The sequence below is a fragment of the Beta vulgaris genome, chromosome 4 (genome assembly GCF_026745355.1).
Source record: "Beta vulgaris subsp. vulgaris cultivar EL10 chromosome 4, EL10.2, whole genome shotgun sequence".
In the NCBI taxonomy this organism is placed as follows: Eukaryota; Viridiplantae; Streptophyta; class Magnoliopsida; order Caryophyllales; family Amaranthaceae; genus Beta; species Beta vulgaris.
In genome coordinates, this window is record NC_079205.1 from 49523156 (window position 1) to 49539211 (window position 16056).

General features: G+C 30.6%; 2 protein-coding genes across 2 annotated transcripts; one reads left to right on the forward strand and one right to left on the reverse strand.

The window, feature by feature from the left end:
- The first annotated feature begins 8628 nt into the window (after positions 1–8628).
- LOC104891000 (organ-specific protein P4) lies at positions 8629–10757 on the forward strand. The gene is made up of 2 exons (XM_010676629.4): positions 8629–8789; positions 10295–10757. The coding sequence occupies exons 1-2, from the start codon at positions 8739–8741 to the stop codon at positions 10613–10615; spliced, it is 372 nt and encodes a 123-aa protein (XP_010674931.1). The 5' UTR covers positions 8629–8738; the 3' UTR covers positions 10616–10757.
- Positions 10758–14975: 4218 nt separating this feature from the next.
- On the reverse strand, positions 14976–15465 carry LOC125496738 (zinc finger BED domain-containing protein DAYSLEEPER-like). The gene is made up of 2 exons (XM_048642283.1): positions 15448–15465; positions 14976–15362 (listed from the first exon to the last, which is right to left on the reverse strand). The coding sequence occupies exons 1-2, from the start codon at positions 15463–15465 to the stop codon at positions 14976–14978; spliced, it is 405 nt and encodes a 134-aa protein (XP_048498240.1).
- Positions 15466–16056: the final 591 nt, after the last annotated feature.

A 16056-nucleotide genomic window follows, 5' to 3' on the forward strand; every position in this document is an offset into this window, starting at 1 on the left:
AAAGAAAACAAAAATGAAACTAATGAAGAAAAAAAAAACTGAGATACAGAAGAATTACAAGACAGGAGAATTACACTACACTGAACAAACTAAAATCTAATAACTACACTGAAAAACAAATCTGAAACAATGACTACAACACTAACCTAACAAAAAGAATTGAATCAAAAAAAACATTTGTTTGCTGAATTAAAAAACATTTGAGAATTGAATAGAAAAGGTCGGCGGACTGGAGGAGGAGCGAAGAAGTTTGGACTTGGAGTTCCGGCATTGAAGCGGCGGCGGCAATTACTCCGGTGATTACTCCGTCTGATTTATAGTTTACTTTTCGCAATTATGATGTCATTCTTATCCAAGAAAAGAAAATGCACCTTTCATAAAGACCAAACAACGATTTATAAGAGGAAGAAAATAAAAACGGTTGATATATAAGACGGAAAGAAAAAAAATACAAGAAATCATGAAATCAATGAAAAAGACATATATATAATTAAATAAGTAAATAAAATAAATTAAGAACCCAACAGATAGAAGCATCAACGACGACTACGCTGTCATGTCTGTGGGAGGCGTGGTCTTCTGAAGGTGGGGGTGAAGACCGACCGACTTGCGGTGATAGGCGACAATAACGACGCGGCGATAGGCGAGAGCCGACTTGCGAGTGGGCCGACTTGTGGTGGGCCGACGAAGAACCACGACAAGATGAGAGATATGAGTGGCAAGGGATGAGGTGAGAGGAAAGATGAGGGGATGAGAGCAAAGTGAGAGGTGAGAGGAGAGATGAGGAAACGGCGTGTGAGAGGGAAAAAGTGATAGAAAAAAACCGTAACTGATACACGCATGTTTTATACTTTTTAAAAATATATATATTTTAATGATATTGCTGCGGTTTTTTCCAAAAACCGCAGCAATATATTAAAATCTTATTTTTAATATTATTTTAATATATTGTTGTGGTTTTTGACAAAAACTGCAGCAATATGTCTGGTCAAATAGTCAACTTTTTTTCAAAAAAGATCCTGTTGATACCATATTGTTGCGTTTTTAGGCCGAAACCGCAGCAATATCTTTATTTTATATTTTATCTTTTTTTTTACGCGATATAATACTGCGTATGGGTAAAACCGCAGCAATACCACCGTAGCAATAAGCAATTATTCTACTAGTGAACGCTGTTAAAATTCATGAAATTACTGATTGTAATCCTAAAATTATGAAAATTGAATTATCGGTTGTTGAAGAAGAAATTGATGATTTATGGAATTGTTCACCTGTTTGCTATGTAATTGGGGGTAAATCTGCCAATTCAGGTTATAAAGGGTTTTATTGGGCGTATTTGGATCAAGTGTTAGGTGGCACGTATTTCTTAGATCATAAGCTAGTCATCAGGATATGGACTTTAAGAAATTAGGCCATCTTCTCTCGCTGTTGGGCCAACGTTTTTCATGGGGTTCAAACCCCCTCGTCTCCTCCTAATGCCTCTCCACCTCCACCCTCTAGTGTTTTGTCTTCCACTACTTCTCTTGGTGTGTCCCACTCCTCCCAGGTGTCCCGATCCCTCTCGTTGTCTTAAATCAACATCTTATGGTAACTCGGTTAAAAGATGGTGTTTCAAAGCCACACATTTTAATGAATTTAAAAAGTGATGTTATTGAGTCAAAACCAATTAACTTTAAGCAAACATTTAAAGAATCACGTAGGCGTCAAACTATACTCGATGAATACATGGTTTTAATTAAAAATGACATATGGCAGTTGGTACCCCACAACTATAATAAGAATTTACTTAGATGTAAGTGGGTTTATCGGATTAAATACAATTCTGATGGTCCAGTGGAGTGGTTCAAAGCCAGACTTGTTGTATTTGAAAATCAATAGCAAACAAGTATTGATTAGTTTGAAACCTTTAGTCCTACTATAAAGCCTACAACTGTTCGCTTAGTTATCAGTATTGTTGTTTCTTTCAAATGGACTATTTGTCAATTAGCTGTCAAAAATGATTTTCTTCATGGTTTTCTCCATGAAGAGGTTTATATGCATCAACCTTCGGGTTTTGTTCATCCATCTAAACCTATTCATATTTGTCATCTTCATAAGTCCATCTATAGTCTGAAACAAGCTCATCGAGTTTGGTTCTCTCGGCTCAGCAATTTCTTATTATCTATCTGTTTCAAGTGCATCAATTGTGACACTTCCATGTTCACTTTCAAAATTCATGGTCATCTTCTTATCCTTCTATTATATGTTGATGACATTGTTCTCACTGGTAGTAGCTCTACACTTGTTCAAAAATTCATCTATATTCTTTCTTCGCAGTTTGCTACGAAGGATTTAGGGGATCTTCATTTTTTCTTGGGTGTTCAGGTGTGCGTACTCCATCTGATTTATTTTTGTCCCAACATAAGTATGTTTCTGATTTATTTCGTAAATTTCATCTTCATACTGTTGAATCAGTTTGCACACATGTTGTCTCTAGAGTCACTTGGTCTCTTCTTGACAAAGAACTTCTTGCCGATCCGACAGATTATTGTAGTATGGTTGGTGCTTTGCAATACTTAGCTATGACTTGTCATTATATTGCTTATACTATTAATATGGTATCCCGGTATATGCATGCTCTTCTTATTACTCACCTTCATGCTGTGAAAAAAACTTCAGATACATGCAAGGTACTTTAACATTTGGTCTCTTCCTCCATAGTAGTAGTTCTCCTCTTGTTGTCGTTGCCTACTTTGATGCAAAATGCGCAAGTTGTCCTAATACTCGTCATTCTACCACTGGTTAAACTATTTTTTCTTGGGAAGAATTTGATACCCTGGCGCTCGAAAAAGCAACCTATTGTTTCTAAATCCTCCATTGAAGCTGAATATCGCGCAGTTGTATATACTACTCCGGAGACTTTTGTCGCCTGTAACTTCTTGCTGACATTGGTTATTTTTTTCGACGACCTATGATTTTGTATTGTGATAATGCTTCTGCTACTTATCTCACTAATTATCCAGTTCATCATGATCGAAGTGAACATTTTGATGTTAATTATCATTTTGTTCGCGAAATGGTTGCCAAAGGAGGTCTAATGGTTCGCCACGTTCCAACTCAGTTGCAGGTTGCAGATATTACTAAAGGTCTATCTACTATATTTATGTGTTTATTTAAGATCGTACTATAATCTTCACTAATCCAAAATACTTTATATGTATTTATATCCATGTTGAACACTATATTTTTTAAAAAAAAATGAAAAATAAAAAGAATGACATGGCATGCATATGTGGATCTCTCTATAATATTCTAAGGTTGTCTTTTAAAATCAAAGTCTAATTTTTTCATCATCCAAAACATTAATATATATGTAACTTTATCACTATAGATTTTAATTTTTGTTGTAACAATAAAGTTTTCTGAATAAACTTTGTTGCAATACTAAATTGTTTTGGTTCCATTGAGTAGGTCGAGGTTTTGAAAGATAATACGTTTAATCTTGTAAATTGGACCTATGATAAAATGCTATAATTATCACATATAATTAAAGTTATTATTATATTTAGGTAAAAGAAAGACTAAATAATGCCTTACCATTCACCTGAATAAATTTTCATGAGTTGTAAAACTATATTGTAAATGGATCTTATTTTGAAGCATATTTCAAGTACTTTCTAATGGTTAAAAATTATGATGATTCGAATTAGGTAGCAAAAGTGACATTCATTTTACATAATTTAATAATTTAGGTTTTTTTAAAAAAAAAAACTGAACTCTAAATACTCCCTATCTAAAGCTCCTTTTATATATTTAAATATATGTAGAACTCTATTTAACATTTTTTATTTTTTGTTGATATGAATTGAGATTTTTAAACACCATTATATTTATATACTTCCTCAATTCTTTTTCTATTGCAACAATGGTAGTTTCATTTATAGAAGCATTCCACTTTTGGTAAAAAAAAAAAAAAGAAAAGAAAACAACTATAGTTGCCAACATCACCCTTTAATTTATGTTAATCAAATTGCCTCATAAAGTTGCTTTTACTTTATTAAAGATTTTCTTATGCCCTACTCTAGTTAACCCTTGTATGCTAAGTTACCTATTTTTTAAGTTCTCTTAAAACCATGCCCAAGCCCATTGTTACAGTAAGAAAAGACAGAAAAATTATTTGTCATCATACTTTAATTTCTAGATTTATTATTGCTATATATAATTTTATATTTTTAAATGTTCAACTAAATATTGTAGCTAAGTCTATTATTAAAAAATATCCCAATAATTGATATGACTAACAATAGCTAACACAATTTTAACATGAAAAAATACTCGAATGATACTTCGAGAAACTAGAGGGTAATAATTTAGTAGAAACAGGACATAAAGAATAGAGAAAAAAATATGAATTGCAGCCACAACTTCAACTTTTTATATAGCACATAAACACTAAGGCGTATAGAATAGAAGATGAAAAAGCCAAAAAGAAGATCATAGCGATGATATCATGAATAAAATAAATTAAAATATGAAACTAACCTCTATTGATACTCGAAAATACTATTTAAGAGAAAAAAATATCTTCATTAATCATGAACATATCAAGACTTATCAAACTTCCTCTTTTTTAATGATATGCAATCTCAAATAATCTAGAAACTTAGACCTTGATTTCCCAATTAGTTTTAGTAGAACTATGTTCATTGAGAAAAAAAGAAGATATGACATATAGATATATGAAAAATAAAAATATAAACAATTATGTAGACAACAAATATTCTAGAAATAAAATAATTAGTGAATTGCATGATACATGTGCTATGTCGCTGACAAGTTTTCATTTGATTCTTCATGTAATTCCATCATGGTATGTTATATGTTCAAAACTATATGTATGTATTTTTATTTTTATATAACTCAATTTTTAGAAGTATGATTTTCAAAGACATGATTGTTATTGTCACATATAATACGCTATTTTTAGATGCATTTAAAATAAAGAATAAACATTACCTTATTGTTCATCTAAATAAATATATTTTCATAAGTTGTAAAATTATATTTTATATGGAACTTATTTCGAAACATATTTTGAGCACTCTCTGATGGTAAAAAGATTATAATATTGTGAATTAGGTAGTAAAAGTTATATTCAATTTACATAGTTGAATCATTTAAGTTGTTTATTTAAAATCAGAATGTAATCTTCACTTATTAAAAATACCTTATATGTATTTATATCTATGTCAAATACTATTTTCAAAAAAAAAAATTAAGAAGAATGACATGTCATAATTAGGTAGAGCTCTCTAAAATATTCTAAGGTTGTTTTTTTTAAAAAAAATCATACTCGAATTTTTTCATCATCAAAAACTCTAATACATATATGTAACATTGTCGCTATACATTTTAATTTTTATTGTAGCAACAAAGTTTCCTTACTAAATTTTGTTATAATAATAATTGTTTTGTTCAGTTGAGAAAAGAACTCTAGAATGTAGAGTTTGAACAATATCAACTATTGAATAATAAAAAAATCAATGGCTAATATATTATCTTTCCAAAACCCCCTCTATTTTTTCTCATCAAAACCCACTTCTTTATTTCCACCATTCCACCAATATAAGCCCTTGATTTTAAAATTAATATAGGAAAAATTGACAATAGAGGTCTGAACTTTGGGTGATAATTTTTAAAAGGTCTGAACTATTGATTAACCTGTGTAGGTCCCAACTTTAGGTAGTCTTAACTTTTAGCGAGCCTCGACGACTTAAAACTGCAGATTTTTTTTTAAATCTCACCTAGTTCCTACATCCCTCCATCAATTAACCCTTTTGATGTGACCCAAGTTTTACAAGTGATGACCTATTAAGCCAGTTTTAAGTCACTAAAGCCTGCTAAAAGTTAAGGCCCCCTAAAGTTGGGACCTACACGGGTTAATCAATAGTTCAGACTTTTTAAAAATTATCACCCAAAGTTCAGACCTCTATTATCAATTTTTTCTAAAATATATGGTTCATATACAACTCTACCTTGTAGAATTTTATTAAAACTCTAGATCATCCGGAATCGTAAGGTTAAGGTTGTGAAAGACAGCATGTTTAATCTTGTAAATTGGTCCTATGATAAAATGTTATCGTCACAATATCACATATAGTACACTATAGTTATAGCTTTTATATTTATCTAAGAGAAAGATTAATTAATAATGTCTTACCATTTATCTAGTTCAATAAATTTTCATGAGTTGTAAAACTATATTGTAAACATATCTTATTTTGAAGTATATTTCAAGCACTCTCAAAAGTTGAAAAATTATAATATTCTAAATCATGTAGCAAAAGTTATATTCACTTTACATAATATATAATTTAGGTTGTTTATTCAAAACGAAACTCAATTTATGTATTTAAATATATGTAAAACTCTATTTTTTAAAATATTCAAAATAAATATTAATGATATGATAATTATTCGTGGCGCTCTCTATTTCATAAGTTGTATAAATATATTTTAAATGGATCTTATTTCGGAACATATTTCGAGCACTATTCAATGGAACAATAATTATAATATTCTGAATTACGTAACAAAAATTATACACAATTTACATATTATAATAATTTAGGTTGTTCATTTGAAACCAAACTCTAATTTTAACTTATCTAGAACTCTTTTATGTATTTAAAATTAGAGTCCGTTTTTGGAGAGACGGTCTCACGTTAGTGTTAACGTGAGACCGCTTATGTTATGCTGTGCGTGCATCAAACCAGCAGTAGAATTAGTTAAGCGCTTGCACCTATTAGTTATGCTAGCCTTAATTTGATTCTGGATGAATTAGTTAAGTTTGAAGTATATTAATTAGTCGCTGGAGTATATTAGTTAATCGCTGGAGTATATTAGTTAAGCGTTGGAGTATATTAGTTAAGCGCTGAAGTATATTAGTTATATCATAAAAATCAAATTATAATGCATTTTATTGGCCATAACTTCAATATCACGCATAAATAATTATGTCTTTATCGAAAAAAAACTAATGCACTAAATCTATCATAAACCATCCAAAACAAACCCATAATGCTCTTCTTCAATAAGTCAGACAACAAAGAATTGCAACAAACCAAACTAGGGCAAAAATCACCATCTTTAACACACAAAAACACATTAGCAGCTTCAATTTAGAAACCCTTTTTCTTACAAACATTGATCACTATATCAAAGAAGAACAACCAAAATTGAGAAAGAAAACAAATATTGATGAAAACCCAATTGAGAATGTGACCAGTTGAAAAACCCATAAGTTTAGTTGGATCAAAAAACTGATTATGATGAAGAACAAATTGAATAATATATGGGTTTAGCTATTTAGTGATGTTTGAAGAACCAAGAACCCATTAAATTTTCCTAGTTGTTGTGTTTGAGAAGTGTTGAAATTTCTTCAACATCTTCGCCATTGGAGAGATTCAAGATCGTGAAATTGCAGGAGATAGTCTGAGTTTTGTGCGTTTTCTGTGTAAAAAATAATAATAACTAAATACCCAAATATCATAACTATTTATCAGAAAATAGTAACTAATAGCCAGAATCACAATTATCAACCATAAAACCATAAATGAAGGCCGAGGCTAAGAATTGGAGGAAAAACAGACTCGTCTCACGTTAGTGTTAACGTGAGACAGTCTTTTATAAGATTTTGCATTGAAATTATGTAGAACTCTATTTTTGTAAAAAGATAAAAATAAAATTTGATGACATATCAATCCTACGTGATACGCTTTATGGTCTTGAGGAGCTGCCTATGCTCTCGAAAAGTTCACATATATATATATATATATATATATATATATTATATATATATATATATATTATATATATACATATATATATATATATATATACATATATATATATATATACATATATATATATATATATATATACATATATACATATATATATATATATACATATATGGGCAAGATCACTTGAGAATACTCTTTACATGAGAAATGAAAATGAATCTCAACCACATGATTGGATAGAGTTACTTACAACACTTATTAATTAGAGTTATACCCACCTAAAAAATTTAGAGCCCAAAAAAAATTCAAATTCTGAATTTTTTTTCTAATATTCTTTTTTTGGAGTTACATCATTTTTTCATCAGAGTTACATCACTTATTCATAAGAGTTATAGTGCATAAATATCATTCTCATTTTTCATGTAAGTAGCATTTTCATATGAATTCACTTACTTCCTCCGTTTTTTTTAGATGTTACACTTTCTATTTTAGGAAATTTTAAATTAGATGTTACACTTTTATTTTAGGTAATAACTTCTCTCTATCTCTTTCCTATCACATGTTCACATGGGGCCCTTTTGTTTTTCATTCTCTCTATCTCTCTCCACTCCAAAAATTACCTAGGAGTCCGTGATTTGAAAAGTGTAACATCTAAAAAAAACAGAGGAAGTATATATATTGATTGATTAGGACAGATTTTTGTATTAGTATATATTTTGGATACTTCAAATCCTATTCTTATATTTTATATTCTATCAATACTTACGTACTCTGTCTCTGGCGTGAATTATGTGTTTTCTCCTACTATTGGCGATTTGTCTGTTTTCTTGGCCCTCCTTCCATATAAAGGGACGAGGGAATACCTATCTTCCAATAAGCCAACATCAAATTTACTAATAATAGTAGTACCGTGAGAAAGAAAGAGGAGAACAAAGTTCATAGTAGTAGTCTGCAATGCTGTCCAACATGGGAATATTCTTGGTTTTTCTACTCTCAGTTACCTTGGTAAGATACTACTTACTAGTGTGGTTATTTATTTTATTTTGAAAAGTATGGGTATTAATATAGACGCTATTCCATGCCATTTCAAAATGAAAATTTTAAGGTGCTCATAATAATTATGACTATAAGAAATCACCTTAAGTGCATTTTGTGTATAATGTGTATGACATACTTAAAGTCATTTTTTACTTATATTGTTATAACTCGAAACTCTCCTCATTCTGTTTATTTTGCCGTACCCTTTTGGTGCCGATCTCCCAATAAACAATGAGTAAAATAACCTAAAGTGTATCATGCTCATTGTACACCTAGGACCATCTCAACAATTTGGGAGGCTCTGTTCTAATCTTAAATATGGACCCCTTAATCTAAGAAAAAAAAAAACTCCCACTTATATGAGGACTATTATAACTTTGATATTAGTTAAAAATAAACTAATGTAAGATTTCAATATATTGTTACTAAACAGTTAACAGCATATTATGTAATTGGAAGTGCATAAAGGACAAAAAAGAACCTAGCAATTTAGCTATACTCGATCCAATAAAAAAAATGATCGTCTCACCAATTATTAATAATTTATAATCTCAGCAAAAAAAAAAGATAGATAACTTGCAATTAAGTGAAAATATGTTTATCCCCTCAAAAAAAAATTGAAAAGATGTTTATCTCCTTTGTCTAATTTTCAATCATTTTATTATTAATTAGTTTATCATCTTAGCCATTTTTTTAATCATTTGACAATCATATGTAATCATTTGTCAAGTTGTCATTAAATAATTTGAATTATCATGCTTTTCATTTTACTAACAAGAGCTCAAATTATATTAGACAAAAATTCTTATGTCATGTAACTATACAATGACATGTTTAAAACAGGATAATAAATGTTAAATAAAAACTCTTAGCTTGTTGTCCCCTTAGCCCGTGAATATAAAGGAAAAAGTTTTTAGCAGCATATATTAGCGTCACTCAAAATAATCAAATATTTAATTATTGAAGTGAATTATTCCTAACAATAACAACCTAATGAATGGGAAAAAATCAATCTAATTCAATATTAAAACTAAACAATAGATCATCGATAACATCCTTAGCTCAGAACTAAGCGACTCTAGTTACAACCTAAATTTTATCACAACTTTTTTAGCTCGTACATCACACGGTTGTAAGTCAATTTATTATCCTGAGAGTTTGTCTTGTAAGAGACCGCCTACTTTTAAATTAAAATTAGACAATGTTAAGCCCAATAGTGACTACTTTAATTTCTTTCTTCGGTGACTAGCTTATTCCATTTAGTAACTAGGTCTACTTTTATATTAAAATTAGACCGTCTCTTTTAATAATTTTTGTTACCCAGAATAATGTACGAGAAACTGACTTGCATCGTAGTGCACATTTATGACGCAATTAAGGTTGCACCTCATGATAAAAGTGGGAGGAAATAGTATGTTGCATAAAACTTCTCTGTATCCTAATTCCGACTAACAATGTGAAATAATGGACAGCTTGCAAGCCCGATTGATGGGAGAAAAGGCCCAGAGAAATATTGGATAGAGGTCATGAAGGGGCAGCCCATGCCTGAAGCAATCAAAGTATATGTAAACGGAGGCTCAAATGAAGTCAGTGAGAAGAGAAATGCATTCAAAGATAATAGTGATGACTTTGATACAACACCTAATGCCACCATATACCATGATGATGCCGATTCATTAGAAGTGAGCAAGAATAAGGAAGATTGCAACTCACAACATGATGGCATATCATCTAAGAAGTTGGCTGTTAATGACTTTAAACCAAGGCCCAGTATCTCCACTTATAATGATTAAGTGTTCAACTTTAATGTGTGCTTTATTTGCATTTACAAGCATTATTTCAACTTTTAATGTATGTTGCATGTGTACTCTAATCCTTTTGGATAAGTGCTAAGGTTTGTTATCTATCAAATAAGAAGGTATCTTGTGTGTTTTACTTCCTTGGGGCTCTGAACTGTGATAATGTTTCTATTTAATTTGCTTCTTTGAAATTTAGATTTTATAAATGTGTGTTTTAAGTATAATATGTTACACCATAATTTATTATGTAACATACATGATGACATACATTTTAATAAGAATGACATGAACTATACAAATAATGATATGAATCTTATCTCATTTTGTCATCTAATAATAATATGAATTATAAATTATGATGTAACAGTTACACCCAAGAATTTGTGTGTATAAATTCAAATCATATATTTTCATCAATATAAAAGAAAAAACTTAATAATCATGTGTAATTTTGGTAAATTCATAAATTTGTGTATTATTATAATATCATTTTTATAATATTCATTAATATAGATATATAAAGAAATTACTGGTCAAAGTCATCTCATTTCAAAAGATTGTATTATAAGCGTGGATGCCATGATTGCAAAACTAGATTTAGAGCAATTGTAAATTGGGTGAAACTACACATACACTCAGTGTATGTGTACATAGACCTTGACTTTCATTGGCTAACTAATGTGGGTTCCAGTAAAGGAGCTTGGAAAAGAATTAAAGGGGTACATCTTATATTATTAATATCATTTTAATTTTCTCCCCTCTCTCCTCTCTACTTTCAAAAACCCTAGCCTCCATTGTTGATTTTTAAAGGGGCTTTCATCGGTTTTACTGTTGGAAAGCCCCCACCTTTGTTTTTTATTAGTTTTTAGGTTTCCAATAACGATTTCTCCCTCGAAAGAAAGGGTTTTCGATCTCCTTTGTAAGAAAAGGGTTTTCGATCTCCTTCGTAAGAAAAGGTTTTTCGATCTCCTTCGAAAGACAAGGTTTTTCGACCTCCTTCGAAAGACAGGGTTTTTCTCCTCCTTTAGAGGGGGATGAATTTCTACAGGTTACAATCCAGGATACTAGATCTAATGGATTGCCGTGAAATTATTTTGTTGGTGAAGAATTATACGGGATCACAAAGGTTATCAATTTTTCGAATACGGTCAGATGAATCCGACGGAAATCATCCTCACGACTACAAGGGATCGTTAGATTGTCTCTCCAACAAGGTTGTATTTTCCAGCGATATAAGCGGGAGATGTTCCACATTGCAAGATTTGTTTGACGATCGTAGTTTTTATGAAGGAAATTTTTGTTTGATTCAACTTATGTATTTGTTTTGATTCGATTGCTTATGTAGATGTCGAATGACTTTTTATTAATGAATTAATTTTACTATTCAAAAAAAAAAAAACTAATGTGGGTTCCAAATGCATTTAATATGAAATTTCATTAACTTTAATAATGGATATGAAAATTTTGAATCATTTTGAATTCAACTACTTCCTCCGTCCCTAAATAGAGTGTTATTTTTTCATTTTTGTTTGTCCAAATATATTTCTCATTTTCTTATTTGATATGGGTCTACCAATTAAAATATTATTTTACTTTTAATTTTTATAATATCACCTCCTTCCCCATATGCCCTACATTCTCTCTCGGCTATCCTTAATAAACAATTCATAAAAGTGTATCTACTTCTATGTTTAATTATGATTTAACACAACTAAGGTCCTACATATGATTTCTTCTTAATACTTGTAATCAAAAGAAATGGACACTCTATTTATGAACAGAGGGAGTAATATTTAATTTAATTATTAATTAATTTTGCTTTATCTTAACATTTCAACTTTGTGATTAACCCAAAATAAAAAGAAATGACCGCAAGCTTAAAAATGAATTTCTCACTAGAGTTTCAAGGAAGTAACCTCCAACTTGTCGTCTGGATTCGATGGATGAAAGTAATATATCGGCAAAATTTACATAATTTAATCAAGATTTATTTTCCAATGAAAGTGTATTAATTTTGTAAGTTGTTAAAGGACTCTAAATAATCTGGAATGTGTAAATGGTTTTGCTAGAGACATTATCATAATTATACAACATAATAAAAATGTTACATATTCATACTTTATTAATATATTGTATACTGAAGAGTTCTTTAATATACAAAATAAATAACCACTATAAAAATATATGTTTGTACATATCAACTTAGGTAAGTTCGCCGAACATTTTACACAGTACAACATAACTAGAATATCCAAAGAAAATCTCAAATACAAACCAGAACACATACTTTCACCACACAAACTATAATAATGGTTGCATGCACTCGCATGTAGGTAGAGCTGTCAATTTGGTTAATGAACTGTTGGTTGAACTGAACAAACTGAAATTTAAACAGAATTAAACTGAACTGGGAGTAACTGTAACTGAAATCAACTGAAAAATGCTAAACTGAAATAAACTGTAATTGAAAAACCAAAACTGAACTGCAACTGAACTGAAACAAAATGTAACTGAAAATAACTGTGAAAAACTGAAAAGTTGATTGATCAACTGAACTGAACTGAACTGAATATGTAACTGAATTAACTGAACTGTTTCAAACTGAAACTGAACTGAACTGAAACCGAAACTGAACTGAAACCGATTTAAATTGAAATTGTTAGAAACGAATTTCTAACTCTAACAAACTGAATTTACATATTACCAAAATTTATGATAGTATTCCAATTCACGAAATTTATGATGATATTATTAGCACTCACATAAATTTATAATGATATTATATTATTAATATAAAGTTATGACATTATCGCTATATTTCATTATAAAATGATATATTCAAATCTATTAAACCTTTTATTTTATTTCATTGAAAATTTGAGCCACAACACATTTGAAATAGATCGTATAATAACTTCTCATGACATGATCTTTTCAGAACAAAGATTTTACACATTTACCATTCTACATTAAGATGATTTATATCTATAACCTAAATTAGTCTTCAATTTCACAACATATCAATCATAAATTGCATATCAAAAATCTTAAATTAATATTTAAATAATTTTTATAAATAAACTTCCAGTTGAAAATGTTATCTCAAACCTTTAGGTAGTTTGAATGTTATGGGCTTAAAAGAGCATTCACACTAAAATTACTATAAAGAAAAACATTTCAATAAAGAGAGAAAATTAGGACGAAATTTCCAATTTATTTAACCTCTAATATCCATATTTTACAATATAAACTAACTATACAAAAATCATAAATTAAATACATTACAAGTAAGATAAGACTACACTACATCTATTTGCCTCCTTTAGATCAGCTGCCTTCTACTGTTTCTCGCCAATAACAGAACAAAAACACGATTAGAACACAAACTTTTAAACAACTTGATATAGAAAATACCACTTAATATAAAAAATAAAGCAGACAAATTACCTTAACTTACCAGCATTGCCATTGAAAAGATTAATATATCTAATGTATTGGGCTCTCAGATCAGATAACAAAGATTCACAAAGCTCGAAAGCCCAACTTTGTTACATGAAAATTATCGTCATCGAGCACTGTCCCGAATTATTCCCACAACAAATTAATTTTAGTGCATCCAGCAAGGAGATTTATGGGCATCTCTTTTATTTAAACCCAAAAATACCCCAAAAAGAAGAGTTCCCAAGCATAGGAATCCAAGGGTCACAACCAAAACTGATAGTTAAGGAAACCATTCGGGACTTTATTCATCAAGCTCAACAGATTATAGGGACAACATATCTTTATTGAAAACCAGCTCAAGGGAGAAAGAGTAAATATACCATTACGAATAACCAGCCCAACAGAACAAAAGCAGCATATTAATCAAGCTCAACAGAATAACAACACAACATTAACAAAACCCAAAATACCTCAAAAGGGAGAGTTCCAAAGCATAAGAATCCAAGAGTCACAACCAAAAGTAATGGTTAAATAAAGCATTCAAGAAATTCTTCTTCAAACTCAACACAGTACAGGGACAGCAATTTACCAACTTAGATAGCCAGCCCAACAAGGCAAAAGGGCTTACACCTCAAGGCAAAAAAACCAGCCATCATAAAATCCAATACCATGGAACTGAACCAGCCAACCAATGTAGTAGAAACAGGCCCAACAGAACAAAAGGGGCTCATCAAAGTCAACACATTGACAGCTACCGTCACCAAAAAAGACCATCAAACGATTATATTTATCACCAACTAGTATCCACCAAAAAAATGAGCAACCAAAAGTTGCGAATATCAAGTGTTAGCAACTAACACTTGAGCACTGATAAGAAACAAAAACCCACTAATCAGTATAGTGGGGACACCAATCAACGATCTGGTGATAAATCTACTTCGTCAGAAACAGCATCTTTAACAACCTCAAAACACTCATTAACCTCCTCTTCTTTTAAGTATCCAAACAACCAGTTTTGGATTGTCACGAAAGCCTCAACATTTTTGGGAAGGAGAGATGACCTATATTTGGTCAAAACTCTCCCACCCTTGCTGAATGAGGATTCCGAAGCAACCGATGTAATAGGGATTGCCAAAATATCCTTGGCCATCCTAGAGAAAACAGGATATATAGAAGCAGAAGACTGCCAAAATTTAAGAACATCAAAATCAACGTCACTGCGTGGAATCAAGAGTGCATTTAGATACGCATCTACACCACTTTCAGCATCGGAGCCACTATAATTATTGGCCTCGAATTGCTAAAAAAACATAATAGATATAATAATACAGCTTATTCACAACATTTACAAAACCAAAAAAAATTGAATTGGACAAAATAAACACCTGAATCATACTAGCCATTGTTTGAGTAGATGTAGAACTGGGGTAAGAAGTAGATGAAGAAGTCGTAGATACGTTGTCATAGAATTTGTAAAGCTCCACAAATGCATTATAAACAACTTTTACTTTTCTCTCAATTTCAACTCCCACAACCAAACAACCAAACAACCAAACATGCTTTAAACAAACTTCATCTTATAGTGAGGATCAAGCAAAACAGCAATAGAAAGCACAAGAGAATAATCAGCCCAATACTTCTCAAAATTTTTCAACATTTCCTTAGCCATTTCCCTAATACTATCAACTTCATGAACGTGACCTACTTCTAATAATCTCTCAATTGTAATGATATTCTTAAAATATAAATTGGCAGTAGGATATTCAGATCCAGAAAACAAAACAGTAATATGGTAAAAAGGCTCAAGAAAGTCACAAATATACTTTACAATCTCCCATTCCCCTAGACTTAGTCCATAATCAAAAGAGGACTCTCTAATAGCAAATAAATCAATAGCCTCTCTAGCTTGGAGAGCCCTCATCATCAACAAATAGGTGGAGTTCCATCTAGTGGGAACATCCAACCTTAACTTCTCCGAAAACGAAATGTGAGAA

Bases quoted from the DNA above. Each gene is read 5' to 3' on its own strand.
- LOC104891000 (XM_010676629.4), top strand. From the start codon at position 8,739: ATGCTGTCCAACATGGGAATATTCTTGGTTTTTCTACTCTCAGTTACC. The intron at 8,790-10,294 runs GTAAGATACTAC...AATAATGGACAG, and splicing joins TTCTACTCTCAGTTACCTTG to CTTGCAAGCCCGATTGATGG.